The sequence below is a fragment of the Adelges cooleyi genome, unplaced genomic scaffold, assembly GCF_023614345.1.
Source record: "Adelges cooleyi isolate 19-005CV unplaced genomic scaffold, UGA_ACOO_1.1 ACOO_flye_CR_arks_rails_tigmint_CR_PRNA_23, whole genome shotgun sequence".
Lineage (NCBI taxonomy): Eukaryota > Metazoa > Arthropoda > Insecta > Hemiptera > Adelgidae > Adelges > Adelges cooleyi.
This window is the reverse complement of record NW_026095893.1, coordinates 6,938,315-6,964,831: the sequence shown is the minus strand read 5'-3', so window position 1 is coordinate 6,964,831 and position 26,517 is coordinate 6,938,315. Positions and strand designations below refer to the sequence as shown.

At 30.4% G+C, this 26,517-nt stretch overlaps 2 protein-coding genes across 3 annotated transcripts in view; one reads left to right on the top strand and one right to left on the bottom strand.

The window, feature by feature from the left end:
• Positions 1-398: 398 nt before the first annotated feature.
• Positions 399-4,573, top strand: LOC126835868 (UPF0602 protein C4orf47 homolog). Its single transcript, XM_050568717.1, has 6 exons — positions 399-522; positions 594-744; positions 2,511-2,626; positions 2,857-2,983; positions 3,651-3,849; positions 4,325-4,573. Exons 1-6 carry the CDS (start codon positions 399-401, stop codon positions 4,571-4,573), a joined length of 966 nt encoding a protein of 321 aa, XP_050424674.1.
• An 11-nt stretch (positions 4,574-4,584) lies between these two features.
• The window catches only part of LOC126836185 (neuroendocrine convertase 1-like), a 107,376-nt gene continuing 85,443 nt past the window's right edge, over positions 4,585-26,517 (bottom strand). The window contains exons 14-28 of one of the 2 annotated variants that reach the window (XM_050569374.1): positions 25,942-25,976; positions 25,253-25,419; positions 20,760-20,893; positions 19,932-19,992; positions 19,485-19,619; positions 19,287-19,388; positions 19,162-19,215; positions 8,892-9,006; positions 8,651-8,824; positions 8,456-8,529; positions 8,205-8,361; positions 7,961-8,142; positions 7,587-7,887; positions 6,372-7,523; positions 4,585-5,272 (exon numbers count right to left, since the gene is read on the bottom strand). In XM_050569374.1, the coding sequence (XP_050425331.1) occupies positions 5,013-5,272; positions 6,372-7,523; positions 7,587-7,887; positions 7,961-8,142; positions 8,205-8,361; positions 8,456-8,529; positions 8,651-8,824; positions 8,892-9,006; positions 19,162-19,215; positions 19,287-19,388; positions 19,485-19,619; positions 19,932-19,992; positions 20,760-20,893; positions 25,253-25,419; positions 25,942-25,976 (3,103 nt within the window). In that variant the 3' untranslated portion in view covers positions 4,585-5,012. The remainder of the gene's footprint in view (positions 5,273-6,371; positions 7,524-7,586; positions 7,888-7,960; positions 8,143-8,204; positions 8,362-8,455; positions 8,530-8,650; positions 8,825-8,891; positions 9,007-19,161; positions 19,216-19,286; positions 19,389-19,484; positions 19,620-19,931; positions 19,993-20,759; positions 20,894-25,252; positions 25,420-25,941; positions 25,977-26,517) is intronic. The other variant, XM_050569376.1, reaches the window with a different exon arrangement.

The following is a 26,517-nucleotide window of genomic DNA, read 5'->3' as shown; positions in this document are numbered from 1 at the left end:
CAGGATTTTAAATTACTTAAAAACAAAAAGTATTGTTTATTAACAATACTTTATTTTGCATATTAGCTGTAATAATGGCCACATTAGTCATCAAAACAAATTATAAGCAACTTCACAATTTTTACATTTTAAAAATTGTTTGTTAGATTTTATTCTGAGATGTATGATACAATATCGATACATTTGTATGAGTTCTCAATTTATTTATACGGTTCTCCTACAAGCCCAGAGTAAATTATGTTTTAAGACCGTATTATCATGTCATACATATTTTGTATCCTAGCAAACGGATAAACAATAATAAGTAACACTTCTTCCACATCGTCCAAACGATTGGTGTATTTTACGAAAATAACTTATAAAATATATTGAATTGTATATTACTAGTATTTTTAAAAATGCCCAAATATGACGATGCAAACGAATTGGGTAAGAAATATGGAAGAATCGACATGGACCGCGTGGGTTTGTTTTCGGAAATGCCCTACTTAATTGGTGACAAATACAAACCCGTTAATTTGAGTAAGTTAACTGAATATTATTTGAATATAGTTTCAATAAAATACATATAAAAAATAAGTACGCATTTTAAGTTGACGGTGTAAGGGATATGAAAAAGTCGCAAATGTTACCGGGCGTATTAAAAACAAAGACGGGACTTCAAGACGCTTACTTCGATCCAGAATTTAAAAGAATATTTGAAAAAGAAGGATGGCATCCTCCTGCAGGACAATTTGATTTAAAGTAATACTAATTTTTTTCATAATAATTCTACTTATATATTTTTTAACGTAATATTTTTAAGTACCTAGTTATTTTTCAAATAAAAAATATATATTTTTAGTAAAAAGTAAAAACTGACACACTACAATTTTTGAGTAAGTACAAAACAATGTAGTATATTTATACCGGCATATTCGACATATGAAAATTGTCCAGAGCGTAAATAAACTTTTTATCCCACTTTCTATATCAGTTAATGCGATTTTGTTTGTTTATTGAACCAAATAATATTATAACTTTATACTTGGAACGATGCAGCACGTGCGCTTTAATGTTGTTTACAAGTCCAGTGCCGTAACTACCACTGGTGAAAAATTACATGTTTCCAAGAATAAATGACATAAATTAGATATTAGCGAAGTTCAGAAATTAGAAGATTGATTAATTAGTTAATGCAACTAATAGGATACTGTTAATAAATATTTAAATTAAGCTAAAATCAAAATTTGTATTCGTTGTAAATTTTTTTTTTAAATCTATTTATTGCATAATAGCTTAAAGTATAGTAGCTTAAATTTAAGCATAATATAATCAATATGTACATCAAAACGGTAATAAATGTAAGTTTTTCTATTGTCCAATTTAAACTGTTGATTGTTTAATACTTATATACGGAAAAAAGTTGTAGAATGTCATAAAATAGACACAACAAAAACATAATTAATATAGATGTGCGTCCAAAAGTAGAGCATAAAAAGAGTTTGCCGCGTGGTTTTTAGAGTTTATAGCGTGGCGAGTTTCTCTGTGTATGTTTAATCTATACAACTGAAGGGCTATAGTTCGATTATACTTTTTGTTCCACCAAAATGTGGATTATTTTTCCATGAAAAGAAAAATGTTTGATAAGAATGGATTTATCTGGTTGTTGAACAGATCCCTTCAATTTTTATATTATGTACTTACAATTTGATACATTCAATTTTATAAACATTAATTGTGAGTGTCACACAAAGATATTATAGACCCCCTGAAATTTTTCGCACTAATCCACCCTTCCCGTATGACCACATGAAGATACATTTTAGGATTATGCAGTCAAAAATGAATTTAAAAGGAAATTTGAGTTCTTCTTAGTTGTGAAACCATAGTGGATGGAATATTACAGGCAAATTACAAACTAGAATTGTTTTAATAAAGACAATTACTGATTACATTTAATTTCCTAATTTTAAATCTATATCGTTCTAGGAGTAGTAGTAGTTTAGGAAATATTCACCGTTAGAAAAATATAGCAATAAATAATAGTCTAAAAATTGCTATTTATGAATAAGTAAAATTGATCGAAGTTTTTGTTTTCAATTTCTATCAATTTTTGCATCGAAGCTAAAAGAATTGATAAATAATGGAATAGATTATTTGAAAGTTAATGATTACTGAATATTATAGATCATATTTTACTAGGATTCGGTAAGTATTAAATAGGGCTTAACCATAGTTTTGTGCTCAAGGATTCCAAAAAATCTTAGGACTATTTATTAGTAATAAATTATTATATAGCGGGATATGTCAAAGTACAGTAAATATATTATTTAAAAAATTTAATTTTAATTAGCGTCACAATTAAGCACTCAAATCAACACAAAATAAACAACACAATAATAAACAGACAAAACAAAATGATGGTAAAGGCCTCTAAAAGTAGCTTACACCAGATAAAGTCTTAATCATTTAAAAAAAATCAAATTTAAGTTTTAGCGATTATAGTTGTTAATTTTGTGTTGTTTCAGTGCCCGGCAAAATGCAAAGAAAAACATAAGTAAACAAAATTTTTTACCTGCAGGCAACACAAAAGTACATTCGACGCCAGGCGACTATTTTGGAACATTTGGACCTAAACTCAAAGGTGAATACTATTAAATGAGAATTAAGTACAGTGGTGCAACAAGTTTATACTGTGATTTTGGGGGAATTTCAAAGCGATACCTCTCAGGTAACGTATGTATAAAACAAACGTTTTAATTCACAAGAAAAATTAAAACTTTTGGCGAAGTTTCATCTTTTTAGCCTCCTTTGTTTTGTTTCACTGATGAAGTACGATGTCATTTTTTATTATATATATATATATATATACAGCACTGTCAACTGCTAAGAGACCATCTCCAAAAAAAGAAAAAATTCTACCCAATGTCATAACAGCTCCGACTATCACCAGAGGACCCGGATACACTGACATTTGTTTGAATCCTTTTCCGGAGTACAAGTATGGTTTTTAAGTATTTTATTAAAAACAACTATTACACATAAATGTATGATACTTTATTTTTGTCAAAAAAATAGAAATTAGAAAACCTTATTAATTTGTGGCCTTTGGGATATAATTTCGCACGCGATTCTTAACCCACTCTAACTCACTCGGGCATGTCATCTATCAATAGTTACAAGTCATACTATATAGTATGTTTACACAATATCATTAATGTCAAAAAGAAGAAGTATTAATTTTAACATACTAATATAAGCACAACAGATACCGTTATGTATTTTTGATGATTTGATGTTTATGGTTTTCGTAAACAAAATATCTTAAAGGCAATAATTACCATATTGAATTTAGCAAATATCTTTTCAACTTTTTGACTTTCAACATCTTATTAACAACAATGTAGATTCTAAATGGATAACTCTTTATTTTCCAACTAACATTGCGTTACAAAAAAAATATTATCCAAGTATCTAAATGTGTGTACCGTGTACAGTGTGTTCTTAGACTGTTACATACTTATAGTGTTGTATACTTTTTATCTCAAAGGTCAAGTTTAATATTTTAGATTGAGAGGACAATATGTTTCTAAATAAAACGAATTTGAACAAATAATATTTGTGGTGCAGTTGTAAATCAGTTGTTTTAATTTTATTATTATTTTTAGGCCTTCTCCTTACGACGATCGAAAACAATTAAAAAATGTTAAAGAAGATAAAAAAGTAGTACCGTTTTTAGGCGGTGGCACTGGAGGATATTTTGATAAATCGGCCTATTTCAACGATGACATAAAACCAACTTACAAAAAAGTTTTCGAAATCAAATTTAAAGGCACCCCATTTATTCCATCTTCTCCAATCAAAAATGTAATTATATTTTTAACTACAAATATTATTGAACTTAAAATATTTATTTTAGATTAAACAGATAGCAAAATCTTAGATCATAACGATCCAAGTGTGACAGTAAGTAGGTATAACATAAGATGAAAGAGAAGTACAAGTTATACTTTGTAAAAGTAAAATATTTAATGAGATAATTTTGAAATCTGTTAAGCATAAAATAAGAAAAAAGTTTGGTTAGTTAAATAGTAATATATGTAGTTATAGAGTTTAGTAAAATAATTTATTGTTTAAATAAGTTCGAAACATAAATGGGAGTATGTTAAAAACAAAGACATGGATATGTGTGACAATGTAGAATTGTATAAAAAAAAGTAATATAAAGGGATAATATTGGGATGGCTGGTCCTACTTATAAGTGGGCATTTTAGAAACTCTTTTAGTAATACAAAATGTATTAAACGTTTGTGTGCATTTTGTATTGTTCTATTACATACAGGTTGGTAACGGGTTTGACATATGGCCCGAACACTCAGCTGATCGCTACATCGATCCACACAAAATCGGAAAAATCCAAAGTGGTAAAAATAATAAAAAAGAAAACGCAGATGTTGGCAAGTTCTATCCGCAAACGAGAAACAAGTCGTTTTACACGGTTTCGACAATGCAAAGAAAGCTGCGGAGTGCAGTTAACAATACCAACTGGCAGACCGCCGAACCTGTTACTTTTCCTTTTCCAGGACAATAATAAAACAACAGTGTTATGTACATTTTTTTTTAAATTGATTCTTAAACATGTTTTTAAAACAATCATAAAAAATACAGTTTTTTTTATAGCCAAACATGTTAAGGTATACGTAAGCGTTTTTCGTTTTATTTTAAACGGTATTGTTACTTATAGGAAAAAATACGTTTTTTTAAATTATATTATTGTATTATATTAATCCACGTTTTACAAAAACAATCGGGAACTCGGACTCGATGCGTCAGTAAATAATAATTACATACAATAATTATCATGTATACAATAATAAGAGTAATATTGAATATTATCAAAAACATTGTGTGGTAAAAACAAGTCAATAATAAAACGCACGCCGGTTCTTGCGATCTCACGCCAAAAATAAATAAAACCTTCGGTTTGGAAACCAATTTTCTGAATTATGCGACGAACAAAGTAAGCGCTATTAAAAATCGGTAAAGCTCTGCCGGCGGTTATCTTGAGGAGATGATCGCTGTTGACGTCGACACTCTGTGAACGTCACCGGCCTATAGTATTTAGTGCCACCCGCTTTCCATCCCCTAGGAGCTGTGTTGTAGTTGCTCAGGGACAAGTAGTCCTTGTACGAAGGTAAACGTTGTTGGGATACCTGTTGCTGTTGATAGCCGTTATTGGGATGCTGGTAATGTTCTGATTGAGTTTGCGACACTTGATAGGCGGATTCGGCTGTGAAAAAGAGAAAATCAAACGTATCAAAACAATATTTCTTAGGAAAGCGTTTCGGACATAACTATTGAAAACAAAATAAATCAATATGGAGTAAGACGTTACCGCCAAAGTATTTCGACGTTAATAATTACATAACAATTAATATTATTGACGATTATATAACATTATACGTGGCGTTGTTACTACCATGCATTTTGATAAACACAATGAATCCATACGACGTGCGAAAAGATGCATTGTTATAGAACTCTTTGGTATGCAAATTCGGTACAGGTCGGACAATTATTAATGTTTGCATAAAAGGAACAACTCGGAATAAAACTAACTATCAGAAACCACTAGGCAACATAGATTACCTACATAATGCAAAACAGTAGCCCGCGGGTACGTCATTCCCTACAGCGCGTTAAGAGACATTACACACAAATTGCACGTATACAATTGAAAGTTAAGGGTAGGGACTTCGCGATGAGAAGTTATTCGAAACGCTTTGAGCATTATTGAAATTAAACTCCCTATCCGCGAGCATAAATTTTCCATTTTAGTGATGTTTATTTCATTACATTGATTTCAGGCGACCGGTCGATTACCATAAACAATTAATATGTCATTGCCATGATTATACTTGGTCCTTGTCTACCATCGTATACGACACCAAGTCTACCTAATCAGAGGTTTAAAAATATGACATGGGATATCATTGTTAGCGGTTAACCCACCCACAATTATTGGTTTTAAGATGATCTAAACATGTAGACATAGTGAATCTGCTTATGAATATTGAACGTCGTTATTGGCTATATAAACACTGGGATCATAACCTTAAAACGGAATGTGTTGACAATAGTTTTGTGCACTGGGAATTTTACTGACTCCCAATAGCTATTTGAAAAGATAAAAAAATCAGAGATAAATACCTATAGTAATTATGATAACAACAGCTAAATATTAGCAATTTTGAGTGCACTGGTTTTGATTATTGTGTAACTCTTTAAACGCAGTCCGGTCTGGGTAAATATTGTTATAAGTGAAAACCGTGGAAATGGATGAAACGGGTGAACATGCTATAACGACATCTGACGGCTAATAGACTTGCCGGGTAACGCTGGCGGCGCTGCATATTTGTTGACATAATCGAGTTTACGGTTTTCGATTGAGTTTTGTTTGTGAGCGAACAACATGCTGGACTCGAGACTGTCTGGTGAAGCCAACTGTCGGATGGTTTGAAACCTCAAGTCACTGCGCACGTCAAACGACAACGATACACTTTCACCGTATTCCGATCTATCCGTATACTCGGATCTATCAGCGTACTCGGACTTGTCCGCATACTCAGACTTCTCTTCACACGCGGATGATTCGTCGACTAGCTGTTGACTTTCAACGTACTCGTAGCATTTACCGTCCGGCTGCTCGTCCACGCCGCAAATGTAAGTCCTAGTGTTTACCGCCGTGTCGGCAACGTAATAGCCGTTTGCTTGATCCGACACGGGTTCTTGGTAGTATTTATCTTCTGCGTAGACTTGACCAAACGACGACGACGGTGGACGTTCGTCGTGTAGATGCTTGATCTCCTCGCTCAACGGTATACGCTCCTCTGGCTGCAAGTACCGCATTATAGGCCTGTTGTTGTGTTCGAATGTGTCGATTAACGTTTTGACGGGTAGCGATCGTTCATGAATTACAGTTTTGGCTTTTTTCTCTCCTGTACTCGGTTTGAAACAACTAGGCGATTTCAACGAGCACCTGCTTTCCGGCCGATTTGACTCGGTGTAAGCGTTCACGTTCGGCACACAGTCCATGTACGTTTTATGCACTTTGGGCACGAAAACGTCGTAGTTGCCTTTCGGCTTGATAATGGTGTCCTTGATTTGCAACTCTACATGGGGTTTTTCCAACTTGATATCCTGCCTAGGTTGTTCCACTACTGCAGTCGGACAACTGTTACTGTTATCTACTTTTTTTACTGTCTCATATTCTGCTCCGTACTCTGGTCCCGGAGTCGATCTAGGCGTGAATTCGACTTTGTGAAATTTTGGTTCGCTACAATAGCCAGAGTTGATCGCCTGAGGGGGCTTCGGCACCGGTGTCAATGTCAGAGAGTTATCTTTGTCTATAGTGAATGTTGTGCTCGATAGATTCTCTGATACCTTAGGAGTCAGACCAGTAGAACATATAGACGATTTATTTAATAGACTAACGGGTGAGTTAGCCGACCCACGAAATATTTGATCCAATTTAACTGATCCTATACAAGCATTTCATAAGTAATAAAATGTAAACTTACCCATATAACGAGATATGTACATACCGTATGTCGCTGGTTGTTGTCGATTGCACTGCGTGTTCCATCCTCGGGGAATTTTTGGCGAGTATACGTCCTGATAACTTCTCGGCGTTACAGTTCTTGTGGGGGTAGAACAAACGGTAGTTCTCGAAGTTCTACCACCGTCTTTTAACGCTTCAATTGCCCCAGATGTTGGAGCAACGACGTATCCCCTGGGATGGAACACTGGAGGTACTTCTTGAAAGGCCGAATCGACAGATCCCGTTTCCAAGGCGGCTTCCCAAGGAGATTTTATTAATCGTAAACGAGGCTGTGTGAACCTTTCCTGAATTTGAATAATGTAATTTATCGGTTATTTCAACACATTGATGTATTTATTAAACAATTTTAAAACATACTTGTATTTCATTCATTTTTTTTATGTTGTCTTGTCTAATAGTACCGTTCTGGTTGTTGCAAATTTGATTATTTGATTTTATATTGGCCGACTCAGACAAACAAGGCGAAGCCGATTTTACGTTGGTTTCATCTACTACCCAGTTTTCGGATCTCTTGCGTCTTTTAGCAAAAAGAGCAGCGCCTTAACAAATATAGAAATAGTTGAGTTTTAAATTAAGAACCATGTATTAACTTATAGCTCACCTTTTCCTTTGGTGGCGTTTAAATCTCTGACTAAATCGAAACATACTTCAGGACTTAAACAAGGTTCGATATTTTCACCAAGTTTGCGCAACGTTTGTATATCTTGCACTTGACCTCGAGGATCCATAACAAGTTTCAGTATTTGTTTTGAATCGCTCTGAAAATACACATACGACGACAGGAATAATCATAGGTATACGTGCATACCTGTTTCATATGTACATTTTTATAATTTGCAATCAAACCGTTACCTGTTCAGACGTGTCATAATCTCGTCCATTCATACCAAGAGGGAAATTTGATGGAAGAGGACCTCTTCCTTCACCTGATTAACATAACATTTTTTAATATACAATTTTTTTCTAAAATACTAGGGATCTATATCAATTATAATGTTATTTTATTGTTTAAAAAATTATATTTGAAAAACAATTGTGTTTCTTTACCTTCGTGAACCCATTTCACTGATCGTTTTTTTCTGTTCACATACATGGATTGCCCTTTACTTTGTTGGTTGCTGATGTCACTTAATGAGCTGGAAATCCGGCGGGCTAATTCAAATTGCTGTTCTACCGTGGGATGGTCTGGACCGTAAAAGCTGCTGCTGGCGTACATTTTTCCTAATTCATTCAATACATTGTAATAAAAAAATATTTAAACAAATATTTAACGTTAGAATTTATTTACTGTTCTTTGATGGAGTAACTTCACCAGAATCGTTTGCTGGTTTAAATATTTTGTCTAAATCAACTTGTTTGTGACTCAGTCCGTCGTTGGAATTTATTTTTATGCCATTCGATTCCTGTAAAAAAAATATATACCTAAGATGATCTTATTAAGGGCTAAGTACACTTTTCTTTAAAGTTTGTATGCGTTTTATTTTTATAACCTTCAATCCTAACTTACCATTAACACTTAATTTTAATTTCTTTTTTCGTTATTATCAAAGTAAAACAACTCCTGCTGATTATAGTGAGTACAATCACCAATTTTATTACTCTGGGTGAATGATAAAAATATTTAATTTTCCATTATCCCTACGCGTATACTAATTAGATAGTGTTAGGTTAACAGCTAGCTCATAGCTGTAGCTAAGACCAATTACATGTAAGCCCATATATGATAAAGTTATAAGTAGACAGGTCCAGTATTAGTTTATTTATTACTTAAAATGTGTTTTCATTTAGTTTTAGACCTTTAAACAATATAATTTGTTTTGCAATCGTTGTTTTTTTTAATATTTTAAAAAACTTTTTTTTGTGACTTAAGTATTTTTTTAAGTTAAAAGGGTAATTTTAAATATTGATTAGAAAATTATATTTTTAAATTAATTAATTATTCAATAAGAAATATTGTCAATTTGAAATACTTAAGTTGAACTACTTAAGTTCCTAATTGAAAGTACATTGTATAATTGTTTAATTATAAAATATAACGAAGAAATTAACTACGGATACATTAAACGGAACCCTGTAGATATAGCTAAATAATATAGAGAGACTATTAATTTATTGTTATTATCTGTAACACAATGATAGCTTTAAAAAATAACGTGTATAGTTATAGCGTTTTATAAGTATCATTGACTGTGCTAACCTTTCTGAATATTATATGTAATTTTGTCATCATTACAATAATTTATCACCCTAAAATATTTTACAAATAAATAGAAACATTCAGGAATTATCAGCAGGATGTTTTTTTTTTTTTGAGGATGCGTCCGGACGTGACGCAAAGTGGAATAATCAACTGAATGATATACTGTAAAGTTTAAATATATAAATATTAAACAAATGTGTAGAAGTATTTTGCATTCGTTTAAAATATGTACTTGAAATAAAATCTTGACGATTAAGCGATTAAAATTGAAATGGAAAAACGGATCTCCGTGGCATTTATTACCTGCAATGAATACCAAATAGACCAATTTTAACTACGGGCAATATTTTGATGAATAATTAATCAACCGGACGTGTACTCTTAATGTACACGCCGTACGGTATAACGGGCAAATCCCCAAGACGATATTTAAATATAGAACGAATGAGAATGCGTTATTAGGACGCACCGACGGCAACGTCAAAATTGGTTGGTGGATAGCAATGGCTTATGTTTGGCAGATACTATCATAACGACTGTATTATCTACACAATTGTGGCAAGTATAATTATTATGTACATAACATTATAAACAAGAATATAGTATTGACGTTGTCGATCCAGCTGTTGTTTCAATTGACGAATATTTAATAATTTTTTTAATTACAAAACTAATATATTTCCACTGCTTTGTTAGACGATTAAACACTAAATACCTATTTGTTTAAGCTGCTGGCATTTTTTAATCGGTTATAAATAACAAAAAATGATTTTAACAATAATTCCAGCTGGTGAATGGTAGTGTTCAAATGGATAAATTCATTTTACCTTTCGTCCCAATAAAATATACTATACAGAAATTTTCTATTACAATTTTAAAACATGATATTCGTTAATTGTTACAATAATATGTAATGTAATTTATTTATTTTAATTTTAAATTAGGTCAAGACAATTTCGTTAAATCCGAAAATTAAGTTTAACATAACTGAATCGTACCATAAACATATATGGTTTTGGATAAATTCCAAAATGCAAGTATGTGTGTATAATGATGTTGAACGATAAACCGCCCGTTTCAATTAATTCAAAGTTTATATCTAGTAGTAATTAGCATTAAGTATTAAGGGGATTCGATACCGACCGTCTTTAAGGAGTTTTGTATATGCAATATTTAAGAAAAAAGTGGTTTTAATCAATTTAGATCATGTCAATTAATTTACCGGTTAATTTGTACAAGCTTCATGGTATTATTTTTAATTTAAATCATTTTGTCTATGAGTAAAATTCCATTTAAGTTAATGGTATAGTACATTTTTTGTCCATTGCACAGGCCGAACCAGTGATCCGATAAGTAATCTGAAAACAAATTTGAATTCGTTTTGAAGTTTACTTGGGATCCTCAAGATACTTTTTTGATATATTTTTCTTACTATGAATAAGAAACGTTTGAACATTTTATACAATTTTAAATTTTAAAACAAATTTGTAAAGGGTTATAATTCAAAATTGGAAAAAGTGCCTCGTAGGATCTCAAGTAAACTTCATGACAAATATAAATCTGTTTTCAAATTACTTATCGGATTACTGGTTCGGCCTGTGCGATGGACAAAAAATTATGTATTTTGACTGAAAAAAAACGGCCGGTATCGAATCCCCTTAATTGAACTATACATTTTAAAGGTATCATTAAATACAGGGTGATTCTTTTATCATGAACCAGTCAATATCTCACTGGGTTTAACTATTAATTGAATTTTTTTTTTCATATTGTTTTTATTGAATGTGATCTTAATTTTCACAATTTTTTTTTGTTATTACCCTTCTTCCAACTTAGATTTTTTGATAGCAACTTTTGAAACTTAAAAGGTAACGTATATATTTTATTATCTTTTTGAATAGAGAATAACGTATTACAAATTTTGACTGGTCGATAACCAGTTTCGGATAACTATTTTTGAAGTTATTAGAGTTTAAAAGTTAGGATGGGAGGGGAAGTGGAGTGTAGTATTATTTTTATCTATGCGCGTTTGAGGCGCCTAGTTTCAAAACCAGCTATACAATTTTTGAAAATTTTCACAAAACAACAATTCATTTCTTTAGACAGAACTAACCAAGATTTTCAAACAAACACAGTTTGAATTAGTTATATTATTGATTTGATATTCAATACCAGTTTTACATAACATGTAATATATTATGGTTACTTAAAAAACCAACACGTAGTCAAAATGTCTTAGGGCTGGTTTTGAAACTAGAGATGCCTTATTTTCCATCAGCACTTCCCCTCCCATCCTAACTTTTAAACTCTAATAACTTCAAAAATAGTTATCCGAAACTGGTTATCGACCAGTCAAAATTTGTAATACATTATTTTCTATTTAAAAGGGTAATACAATATATACGTTACCATTTAGGTTTCAAAGTTGCTATCAAAAAATCTAAGTTGGAACAGGGGTAAAAACAAAAACAATTTTGAAATATTAAAACCACATTGAATAAAAACAATATGAAAAAAAAATTCAATTAATAATTAAACCTAGTGAGATATTGACTGGTTCATGATAAAATTATCACCCTGTATATAATTTAATTACAATCCGTTTGACTTATAAAGTTATATTTTTAGATATTTAATTTTATTCATCTTCATCAGCATGATTATATTATTGTAGTTGTTTTCAAAACTTTTGTCGAATTACGCATTTCAGAGTATGGTTAAAATTAGAATGAGTTGTTTTCGAACATAAATATACAGAAGCTTTATTTTTTTAAATATAACGTTAAATATTTACAAAAATGTTAGACTATATAAATACAGGTTATGAATTTGTATGTGATTTTTTAACAGGTATTTTAATAACAATAAGTGTTTTTAGATATTTCTATAAAAAATTAGAAATATCGATTTCGCTTACTAAAATATTACAATTTTGGGCACTATCAAAAAAATAATAACCAGACAGTTATTTTTATCTTAACATTATTTTGTTAACAGGTAATAATAGCAGACTGGGAAAATAGTTGGGAAAATAGCAGACTCTTTACTCATGACATGCTTGAGTTAAAAAGTACTTTTTACAAAAACTGTTCATTTAGGTTGTAAAAACTTATATACAGTTAGTACATACAGATATTTTAGTGTACGATTATTTACGATATTTATTATAAACTGATAAAAAAAAATAATTCGATGGTCTATGACAAATATGAATTCTTAAGGTACCCTACATATTATTCTGTTAACTATAATTTTGCTTTGGAAAACCGCATGCACTCATCATTATAATAATATAAATTGTACCATGTCACGCATCATAAACAAAACGCTCGCAGTTGCCCAAAACCAAGGACTCAATTATTAAACGTCTGTATGTTAGATAAAGTAAATAAATTATATTTTAAAAATAGTAAAAACTATAATTAGACAATACCGTTAAAGATAAGTAATATTTTAAATATTATTAATTGTGGATGATTGCTAATACACATAATTTGTTGACTATTAGATAAAATTAACATTGAAATAACTCCTATTTTTTTTTAAATAACTGAAATAAAAAAAAGAATCCAAGGTGTAATTATTGTAAAATATTTGAATAGTTATTTACTACTATAAAATATAATATGTTAAAGAAAAAAATAGTTTCTCAAAAGCAAAAGGAGGGAAGGTAAAATTGTCTGGAATACTTATATATAATCCTCGTCCACTCCCATTAAAAAAATCAAATCATGCAATATACTGTATCGAAAATATAGTTGATTTAAGATTTAAGATAAATATTACATTAAAAAAAAAACTTTGTTAATAGTTTAAATATTATTCTATTATATTTTAGTACTGTTACTATGACGTACAATGAAAGCTTTGAAAACATTATCACGACAAAATATTTTAACTTAATTTTTCTTTTTGTAGATGGGCAGGGGGTGGTTAATAATAAGCGTTTTGTACACATCATATTATTTTTAAAAAATTAATTTTTTTTTTTAGTTTTCAGAAAAACTATAACAAAATTAGTGTTTGGGGACGTGATGTAAGTACCTGCATATTTTTTTTGGTTTTTTCATCATCCGTAACGACTATCTTTGGTATTGCCTTTCTATCCAAACTTCCGTACCACCCGGCAGTGGTTACTGACCTCCACGATTTTGTGGACATTGTTTTTAAACGTACTCACGCAGCCCGCCGATACCAACTGATATCCCAGATAGAATTTACTACAGATTCTTATAATAATTGTTTATCCCTTCCAATGTTTTAAAAGTTTTGAATTTAGACCGACACAAATTTTTTGAACGCAATAACTTGGTATCCAACATTAGCGCGTTCAGAGTTATTAAACAAGATCTAGTCTGACCGACATAGCCGATAATTTTATAATAAAACCGTCTACCACCGGGCACTTGTCCAGAGACCGCGCGAGCGACAAGTCTGGCTCATATACAAATTTAAAACGAAAACAACCAACATTTAAACTGCTAGTTTTATATTATGTATAATATAAAATATACATACTACATGCTACGGATACTCGTTAAAAAAAAAACTGAAACAAAGTTTAAACAAACCGTTGGAGCTATATTGGTTTTAAAATCAATTAATGTTTTCTGTAATTCATTTAATAGGCAATATAGTTTGTATTTCATTTGTTTTTTAAATAACAATACAATAAATATTATATTTATAGTTTTAAGCATTTGCTTAAATTATATTGGACATTATATGTTGCATCAGTTAAAAATCAGTTTTTTTTATACATCAAGTAACTCTCAATAGTATACCGAAGAAATCACACTTTGTTTGGTTAATTTGCGCGAAGAAACATGCTTGAGAATTGAGGCATCTAGTTTCAAAACCAGCCCTAAGACATTTTGACAACGTGTTTGATTTTTAAGTGACCAAAATGTTTTGCATGTTATGTAAAACAGTTATTGAATATCAAATAAATAATATAATTAATTCAAACTGTGTTTGAAAATCTTGGTTGGTTGTATCTAAAAAAATGATTTGTTGTTTTGTGAAAATTTTCAAAAATTGTATAGCTGGTTTTGAAACTAGGCGCCTCAATTATGCGTTTAATACGATTCAATAATTAGTTTGTAGAAAAACAAATACAAAATTCAAATGTTCTATGTCAATTAAATGAAAAATAATATAAATTCACGAGGAATTACTTAAAGAGTTCAGCTAGAGATCTGAAATTTTAAGGATTTGAATATGCTACTATCGATTACGGGAGTAAGAAGAAAAAAACATTTTTTAGATTCAGTTTTTTTGTGTTGTTGTGTTAACATTTAGAAATATAGATAGAGACAACTTCATTTTATTTACTTGACTGGTGTTACGAGTTAGTTTAATAAGACAAAACAAGAACGCTCATCTGTACGCATATACGCATACACTGTATATTGTGTATTGTATAGTAATCAACGTTTACAGTAGAAAGCTGCCATAAGACCATTGTATCCAAGGATAAAGTTCAGTTTGTAAGGTTAATATAATATTGTAGATAGTAATAATAAAAAACACTAAGTCGTAACACAAGCGCTGGTTTCAAAAAACCACTTACCAGCGATGCTCGCCAGAATTTTTGAGATAGACTAGTAAGGAATTCTTTTTTCGTCGAATCATAACGGTCGGAAGGCCTAAATCCCCTTTCGGATACAATATCGCTTCGGCTCCTCTGCAAATTGACCCTTTGGCTTGAGTCCATTGGGTGCTTTTATAATTTTAGCTGACGGTATAACAGCAACTAATAATAATACAAGAGGTGCAGAGTATTTACATGTACAAGTACGTCGTGAGGGTGAAAATAAAATTACATAAGAAAAACATTCAAAACAAAATAAATTATGTAGGCGGGGAGGGAGGAACCAAAACACACATTTGGTATATGATAAATCAGTAATGTTTTTTTTTTTAAACAAACAAAATCTTACATTTATTTGACGACAGCGACCAGACACTCGGCACGACCAAACTAGCGCGCGGCATTGATCGGATAGTACAGTGTAGTAGTTACCTTAGACCGTACTCAAATTGGCTAGTGGAAAATATTTTGGAAATGAACCAGGAATAGAGTGGTGGTCTTAAAATATAACGACACTGCAGGCCAAATACAATAGGTTGTTTGCCACTACTCGGATTTCGGCAGTGCATCTTAATTGGACTCACGTGTATTACACCGGTGTATCATTAATCATTAATAGTAATTTCGAAAGCTCAACGTTTAGTTTTGGTTAGTTTTAAACGATAGTACAATTAACGATAATACAACTGCAGTAAAACCATCCGGTTCTCGGTTTTGATTATGATTATAAATAGAAAAACAATTCGGTAGAATTTCTCTCAATATGTTGACAACTAGGGTTTACAGAAGTATACCTATTTTCTTACTTCCGGCTTCATGGAAAAAATAAGTCGTTAGTAGTACTTATGTCTATGACCCTTATGACTACTATTAATCGTATGACTACTTTAGTGTCTTACTATATTTTTTTTTATAAAAACAAGACGTTTTTGAGTTATCTTACAACAGTTATGAAATGTTATAAGCTTAGCCCTTAGGGGCATTAATGAAAAGTGAAAACAATTACAAATCATGGATTAAATCTGATGTTTTACGTTTCATTATGCTAAAAACACAAAAGATGTTGTCATGATTTTAGTATTATTTGATACTACTATTGTGCAATAGAAGAAACACATTATTAAATAATTAATTACTACTAAGTAAACAAGATAAACTGAAACTCGATAAAAAAAAATCATATTAAATATTTTTTTTAGATACTTTACAATGAATCATAATAACCATTAGTATACGGCTGTAAAACAATTTACAAACGGTGATTTATTATTATGCTTGTAATGAATATGAATCGTTTAATAACAACATCTGATTTTAATTTAAATATACTTCTTTATCGGCATACAATTTACACCATTACTATAGGTTAAATTTTTTTTAAACTAACGTATATTTTTTTATTAAATATCATCACTTTTATTTTTTTAAGTATATATAATATACTACGTTATTGCAGCTTAGTAAAATATATAATAATAATATTTTGTTTGTTAAATTGACATTTTTACATATTTGTTAAGTGTTAATACTATTTCCATTTATATTTATTTTAGCGAAATTGTGCCTCAATTAAAATACAAATATAATGTCATAGATAACAAATATTCTCAAGTAGTAATTAAGAGGATGCCACTCCGCCCATTTAAAAAAAATAAAGTATGGGCAATTTTTCACTAAATCTTAATTTAGAGTTTGGACTACAGTGTATACTCATTAATACAGTAATAAGGATACTTTATTGGTAGCCATTTCTTTTCAGAGTACCACAGTCATTTCTGTAATTTTTACAATTTACTTAGACATTTTTTCCATCAAAACTGCTTTGCGCGGGACAAGTATGTGAGGCCAGTATTAATAGTAGATTTACCAATTTTTCACAATGTATAGAGAAGAATTTTATCTACAGGGTAACGTTTTTATTTGTTTGATATCTATACTTAATATTTTTTATAAGCAAATGAAAAAAGGCGGATAAAATGAATCTTCACGAATGAATAATTTTGATTTTGCTTAAGTTAACAAAAAACTAAAAACACTACTCCGTAGATAAAGTTCTTTTCTATCCGTTGTAAAAATTGAATACGGTTACTGTAAATACCGCCCTCACATTCTTGTCCCCCGCAAAACCATTTTTCGCTGATAAATTACGGGTAAGTAGCGTTTTTTCTTAGAGGCCTACACCTGTGTATCATCGAAAACAACTCATTCTAATTTTAACCTCATTTTGAAACGCGTGGTCCGACAATAGTTATGCAAACAGATAATGAGTTTTCAATACTTGCTTGATGTATCCTGAACAATCTATGATCAAAGTACATTTCTAATTTTTGTTTTTAGTGTTATTGTAAAAATCATATAAAATCTTAAAAAATTGCACCAATATTTACATAGAAATTATTAATTAACTAAAAAAAATTAGAACTGTGTCACGACGATCGATACCTAAATGCTTGAAGAATGCAAATGTTTTTTTCAATACTTAAAGCGGATTATTTTTAAGAGGGCGCCACACACACGTTATTTTCTTAAAAAAACCCGGCTTACGCGGATTAATTTTACAAAGGCTGTAATCAAAACTAAGAAACCAAATTTTCACATAATATAGACAACAACATTGTATGTGTTCTACCATCGCTTTTTTTTAATATTTCAACCAGTAAATGAATAATTAATTAATTAAGAAAGGACTTTTTTGACTTTTTAAAAATGATATAGCGTTGGTTGTATTAGGCATATCGAAAAAATACGGATGATGGAACACAGATAATTTTGTTATAAATAATATTATGTATGCATTTCTTTCCTTAACTATATATGAAGTCTGAGAAAAATTAATCCGCGTAAAACTCATCTCAACAGAAATTTTTTTTTTCTAAATCGCTGTCAAGGATGTTGTGATATTCCGAAAAATAATTTAACTACTACAAAGGATTCCTAACTACTGAACTCATAGTTACACATCACAGTTTAGCCTTTAAGTTAAGATTTTGTAAAAAATTGCCTATACTTTACTCCTTAAAAATGGGTGGTGTGGCGTCCTCTTAAGAACTTTTGTTTTGAAGTAGAAACATATGTTTTTATACAAAAATAAAATCTAAATGCGTTATAGAAGTTGAAACAAAATTAAATATCAAAATAATATTCCTTATTTTAACATATATGTTTAAAAATGTTAGCTTCCTGTTTTAGTGAAAAATTGTCTATACAATGCGCCTTAATAAAGGCTTGAACTGCAATTTTATACGAAATTGAAAACTAATGAAAATTAAATCCTTCTTTAAAATAGTTCTATAATACTTATTTGAGTTTATTTTTCTGAAGCTAAAAGTTATTATTACATAAGAGATAACATGGACCATTGTAGTTCAATTATAAACACATGAAAACAATTGGTAATTAATGTAACTAATATTATACTAAAAAAATGTATAGAATTAAGTGAAATTGTTAGTATTTACTATTTAGGCAAAATTATATAGCATATGTGTGTTGGGTATAGGTTGTTGGTAGCTTTCTTATATTTTAAACCTGTAACTAACTTATATCTTATATTCACCATACCATTTATGTCTATCGTTATACTTCGCCTTCTCAAGTATGAAAAAGTTGTTTTAATTTTTTTATTCATCAAATTACAATAATATTCAAACCTAATTCTATATTTATTTCTTATTTGAGGTACAGTTGTGCAATCTATAATATATAGTAATGTCTAGAGTAACATTCTAACATTTAGTGTTTAAGCAATACAAATTAAAAACTCACGTTGGTTTTTGGCATGGCATTGGATATTTTTATATTTTGAGGTTGTTCTCCAATCTGAAAAAAGTTTAAATTATTGTTATAATATACTTATATTTTTTAGAGTTATATACTATTGGAGTGCTTACTGTTAGATCATTCCAAAGACATATGAACTTTCGATTTTCCCAAGAAGTTTCCTCTGATGTGTGGTCACAGTGTTCGGAAAATTTTGGATAATGATCATCTTCCTGAATAATTATTTATATTATAATAATTATTTCAATTAATGATTAATATTTTTAATTGGAATTTAAGTTTCCACAGTAGAAAACCTAATAACTTACTGTTTGGACTGCAGAGGGGACATAACATAGGTCTCCTTTTTCTTCAATTTCGTTGATGATATCTTTTAAAGTTTTCTTAATTCCTTCCTGATGAATTTCATAGCTTTTGGTTTTTTTATTTATGTAGCTATTATACTGAAAAATAATTTATTATGTGTTCAAATAAAATACTTTGTTTTACTAAACTAAACATAACAACAGTTCTAAAATATTATGGTTAAAAAAAATTGTTTCAGACAAAACAATAGTCTTCTATGGAATGGTTAGAAGAAATATAATTCACTATATATGTAAGTACATAGTAAGGGATTTTGAATTATAGGTAAACCAAATGAGAAGATAGTGGATTATAACAATACTATAAAAATGTGTGGAGAAATTTTAACTGGCCGACCCTATTTAACGCAAAGATATGCTTCCATTTTATTTATTTATTTTTATTATTACTTTTATTGGTGATGGTTGAAAATTGGCACACTGCATCATTTTCAATTTGTTTTCAATGTACCTAAAAAAAAACGATAACAGTTATTAAATAAATATAAATCACTTTTATTTTGTTTTTTTAGTTTTCAAATTAATGTTAAAACGTACACGACTGTTGTCGGAAACTAAAATTTAAGTTACTACGTGAAAATTAACTCAAATCATAATTTTAATGTAAACCTATGAATGCGTTTATGTCATCTCCTGGTAATTTATTGTAATCGAACGTTAGTTTAACCGAATACAAGTATAATATTAAAGTAATATTGGCCCTATGTGAGTATCGTATGGACATAGGGCAATAAGGCGAACTGCATTTTGGCCGAGTATCCGAGTATTTGTATAGGCTTTTAGGCGAGGCGAAAATATAATGCAGGAACGCAATAAACATTTAAAGCCGAGGCCTGTGAACTCACACGGAACCACATAATAAATGAAACTATTTCTGATTTGTTCTTGTCGACATGTGCTTCAATCGCAAAATTGAAGCCGGTCCAAAAACCCTATTATTAAACGTAATTATTATATTGCCGTTGACGGTCGGCTCTGGAAATCAATTATACGCGGTGTTCCAGCCAAGTCTCCAAGTTGGTTCCGTGAATGAGTAAAATACAATGTGACGTTACACATCCGTTTGCTGTGCCTACTTATGTTTTGACGTTAAACGAACATCGCCTGCGATGCCATACCGCTGTTAAAGACTACCGTATACTTAGCAAACTGATAAAATACAATATATAATATACCAGTCAATCGTATTGGCAGACATAAGTATTTTTTTTTACTTACTTCAAAGCGACGTGGCAGCCTTCCGTGCAGTTCGGTTGAGTATATTTTTCAATCTCAGTCTCCACTATCGGTGCTGCAGTTTCTGCTGTGTTATCGCCATCCGGTCGTCCGCAATCAAAGCCCAATCTGGTCTTCTGTCAAACAAACCGTATACATTGAATCGTTGCGATAACTTAATTAATGATATTCACTATATGGTAATAGTATATTAGATAGGAAACAGCCTCCTCCTTTTTCGTTGTCGGTTGATATTGTACAAATAAACGCACGCTACCTTTTTTGTATTTTGTTTTTTTTTACTATACCGTTAAAGAAATATTCAAAGTTGAAATTAACATGCAATAGAACGGATTTCTGTAATAGGGATGGCCGAAGACCGTCGAAGCTGTCGATTTGCTGATTTTGCCGATTTGAACGAACGTAAATCTCGCGCAATTTTCTATGGCGACCGATCTGGCGACATGCCATTTTGTATAAGGCGCACATAAACATACACACACACACACACACACATATGTATATAAATAAATAGTCGGAGAAAAAGAATCGAATGGAATAAAACACATGTAAGAGAGTGAATCCGTTTCAAACAAACCGGACAATTGAATTTGGAGTTTATTTATATGCAGGACAAGCGCGACTTCAACTGCTGGACGTTTCAATTATTTATATGCACAACGCTTTTCGGGTTCGCGCCAGACTTGCAGTCTATACCACAGCAAACATTGGCTAACTCCCCACAACACATTTCAAACTTTTCTCGGATTCTAATACCGACTCAGTTTCAAGACACAAGACGTGACTATAAACATTATAATCTTTTTCAAATGAAAAATTATGTTATTGGGCTTTTTATTATTATCACTCAAAAGAAGTAATTATAATATCGTCATAGATAAACGGCTGGCTTTTGTAGTTGCTGTTGAGTTGACAACAACGATGTTGTCTAAAACAAATAGTGGCCGATAGTTTATATTTTACAGTAATACAATATATTAAACAAAATGAGTTAATACTATTATCTCGATTATTGTCTTATTAAATGTAAATAGCAACAGTAAATCTAAATCATATATTTGTACAACAATAATGAAATTATCGCACTAGACAAACTAGGGAGTAACGATTGAGCTAATCGTTCTTTTTGGAGAATTCAGTATTCTTATAATATATAATTGATTAGACTGTTAATAAAAGCAAACTATGATTTTGCTCTTATATTATAATTTATATGTGATCATTTTAATTTAGAATAAATTACATAACCATCGATTAGACCATCAGTAAAATAAACTCAATGAGATTACAATTTTAGGTGTAGATGATGTCATTAAGAAATATTAATTTAATTAACAGAAATGGCGTAATACAGTTTGTTGTATGACGTTAAATTATTTCATTTAGGCTATAAATAATATATGTGAATAAATAGTTTCTAAGTGGTTTTATTATCCAATCAGCAATACTATATTTGAAACGTTAACCTCTTATGAAGTAATGATCAGCTGCTCAAATATTTATTTGGAACAACTTTGTTTTTATTTTTCAACCAAAACATTTTACCGCTGTCTTATATTAAACGTATATTATAATAGAAAATATGAGAAATTAGTATTTTAAAACAAAATCAACTATAGTATACACATTTTTAAAAGCAAAACACTAACATTTAAATAATTTATTCAAGTTTGAGTATGATTTTTGTTTTGTTTCACGATTGTAAAACTGTAATTAAAAATCAGTTAACTCGTGAGGCCTGGGGGTTATTTTCAGAATAACTACACATTCATGTTGTACACTAGATCTCGCTATCTGTATCGGTGTACGACACACACTAACAATCATAAATTATTATTGACAATATGCACGTTTACAACGTTAAAATAAATACAGTACAAATAGTTTATTCAAAAAAATTGGTGCTTATTAGTATATTATATATATATATATTCTTAAGAATCTTTTTGGAGGGACAACCTTATAATACCTACAATAATTACAATATTAAATCTGTTTTATAATATTAAATGCCCAATACTAGAATTTACAGTTTGTACATTCATAAATTCATTTGAATACTAATGGTTACATTAATTATCTTTATTGTCAAAATCTGTATGTTCTAGTTTTGCTATAATTATGGGGCCAAGTAAAAAATTATAATATTCCTTCTAGGTGCTAATGTAATTTAATGATAATATTGGTTTATGTAGTAACCGTAACGATAACCGTGAAACTAACCAAAATAACCAGTACTTAAGGGTTTTTAGAAATATATACCAACAGACAAGCACGAATAGGTGGACATTGTGAAGTAACTAATATATTATGTAGCGGCCCGATAATTTGTTTTTTGTATATCGTTTTGCATTTTATTATATTTCACGTGTAGATTTCGAATCAGTTTAGCTATTTTTGATGTTTAACTTATGTGTTCCAGTTAACACAAAATACTGAAAAGTGAGACGAATAAAAAAAAGAAAGGAAAGAAAGCGTGTGGCTGGGCGATAAGAGCTTTTAAATAATGATGACAGTACCGATACTGTAGCGCGGGTACTGTCATTCATGGATTCACAAATAACAAATCTAAAGGTATTTCACCATACCCATCTGCCATTTGTTTAGGAAAAAGAGGACTGCCAGCAATGTACAAAGATTCATTGCCTACTACCCCTTTACCTATCCCATTCATCACGTTTATAATACGCCTAGATTAATCCATGTCTGGGGTATTCGTTACAACGTTGAAACATGAATCAAACATATTATAAAAGACTAAACCCCAGTAAAAACAAATTACACCACGGATTTCTCCGGTGACTGTACACAAGGAATTATTATTTGCTTGACGAAAATCTGAATTAATAGAATACTATGACATGCGAAATCAGTAAGTATTAGTATATTTTAATATTAATGTTACACATAAGTCACAAACCACATAATATCTAGCAAATAAAATATTAACTCTTCACGGTCAACATGATAATATTTATTTGTATTAAAGTGCCTGGTCTCGTAAACAAGTTTTTCCGGGGAATAAAAGATTTTGTTTAATTGTTTACAATTATTCATTCTCTTCTTTTTTTATTATTAATGTTGTAAAGTTAAATACTGGTATTTCTTGGCAACTATACCACTATTTTGGAATACGTTCAAAGTTTTGTTTCCGAGAAATTATTCTATCTTGCCGTCAACGGCGAACGCTATTCTTTGAATTTCTTATTAATAAAGGTCTTTATTGTAAATTGGTTACCTTTGTTTCTTATTAATTTAAAGTAATGGTATTGATTAATCTGCCTATAAATAGATATGTATCAGAATTTAAGGGTCATAACAAATAATATTAATAGTTTTTGATTTCAATTTTTAAAGTATTATTTTCTATAACGTTTTGTTCAGCGTTGATAATTAATACCATAAGTACTTGCTTAATGATTTGAAAATAATTCATGTATAATTATTGGGTATTTAATTTCTAATATGTAGGAAATATTATCGAAACAGATGTGTTAAAAATAATCGAAGTTATGTTGTTAAAAGTTATTAAAATATTATATTTTATAAAAAAAAAAACTATATTTTCCCAGTATTAATCACGTTGTATGGTTATATCAATAGGAGTTACTTTATTCGTCGCTTTGACCAATAGTTTTATATTATATCATTTTTTGTGCTTGTTATACTTTGCTGGGTTATACGTGATTCGGGGAACTAGGAAAATTAAAAACCCAATAAATTGGTCTGATTACTGAAAATACATTTCGTTTTAAAGTAATTGACGTTAATATAAAAGAGATATTATTAAACACAACTTTATTTACTTGTCTCATAATTATTTTCAGTATCTGTGTACTGTGCACAATACCTATAAACAAATTATGTATCACATAACAGTAGTTATTGCACACTTAATGATTTTTCACTTAACTCAGTCACTGCCCACAAAATATTAGGTAAAATACAACTTGAAATATTTGGACCGTGTGTGTTTTTCAAACAGTTTAGGCATAAGTAACAGATACGCAATACAACTTTTTTTTTTAACGTTCACAAAAAAACAAAACACATTTTTAGAAAAAAAAATATCTTCATACTTACGGTTGGCAATAAACACAATTTTTTCTGATAATTTCTGATTAAAACATATTCTCTCTCGCGTACGCGTTGTTTAGTTAAATGAAATTATTGTCTTTGTCTTAGCACATATGGTTTGGTACTTGCTACATGCACAAACACCTGATATTGTCTAGCTAAGCGTGTTTGTAAAATAGCTGGTACAAAGCGCACGATATCGGAACCGTATAGCATAATATCCTACAACGGGCTATTTAGAGAACGTGGGCGGAGCTTTGTTTAGAGGGGAATACTCTGTAGTGTCTGCCGACAGTAATAATAATTCGACGGCCGATGTATGAATCGCATGGAACACAACAACTGTGACAATATTATACTATTATGTTTTTTTTATACAACGGTTTGTTCCCACTTACATTATGGTAATGGTGCCAGATCAGTAACAGCATGAAAAAAACGATCTCGAGCCTGATTCCAGGTCTGGTCACGTGATTCTTGTCGGATATCAAAGAGCTGTAGAAAACTGTGTCCGTGTCGTCGGCTTTGCGTTTTTCATTTATCGAATTGCATATTGTGTAGTTACCTATAAAAAAAAAAAATTGATTATTAGCACAATTAGTTTAAAAATGTTGTGTTGTGTACAAATATTTTCGAGAAATGCTTTTAAAAAGGATGTGTTTATTTTTAAAACACCTATGCTGGATTTTAATAACTTAAACGATTCTCTTCAATTCGAATGTATGCTGAAAAGGCTAAATTCATAAGCCATAAAGCAACGATAACTTTCGGTAGCTGAAAAAGTTTAAGCTAACTATTACTACCTGTTTGCCTAGTTCGATCGCCTATGATGATAATGGTAGCCTCTCTCTCTAGACAGATGGCTGCTGCCCAAAGAGAGGAGACCACTCGTTCTCCTCGTGTCTAGATATAATACCTCGATACGAATTACGATTACTTATTACAGCTATACTTAATTAATCGATTGATATCCAATCCTTTAATTTACTAGATCCCCACTTGAGTTAATAATTATAAGCATTATACGATAAAATTGTTTTTAACGATGTAAAAATATTATTCAGTACCGGATAAAAGAAGTACTTACATTGTGATAAATGCGTTTGATTTAGTCCGGAACAGCTGTAATACAAATGGTTTAGTTAAACGGTGATACATTTATCAAAAGCTCATCATCATCAGTTAGTATATAAATGAAAATTGCTACATTATGGTTTCCGATTCATCGACGTCTGATTTGTTTAAAAAATCTTAATTCATTATAGGATTAAAAAAAGAAGTCATACTTTAAGAATAATTATTTAATAACTATTTTTGTTTTTTAATTTTAATAGTCAAGCATGGACTAAAATTTAAAATACGAGACGATTTCATGGTCACTTCAGGAATTTTTGAGTAAGTCGGGTTTTTTCTACCTAGTCTCGAGAAAAAGTAAAAATTACATTTTTAATCAAACTCAAAAGAAGTTTAAGTTAATAATACCGGCGTATGTATAGAAATGAAAAAATGCTACAATGTTAAAAAAAACAATATTAAAAGAATACCATCTTTTTAAATAAAATGTTTGGCTAGAACAACAGGGTAAACGCATAATTAAATAAAAACATTGGTTTACTCGAATATTTTATGCATGGATATAATATATGAATACAATAAAATATTT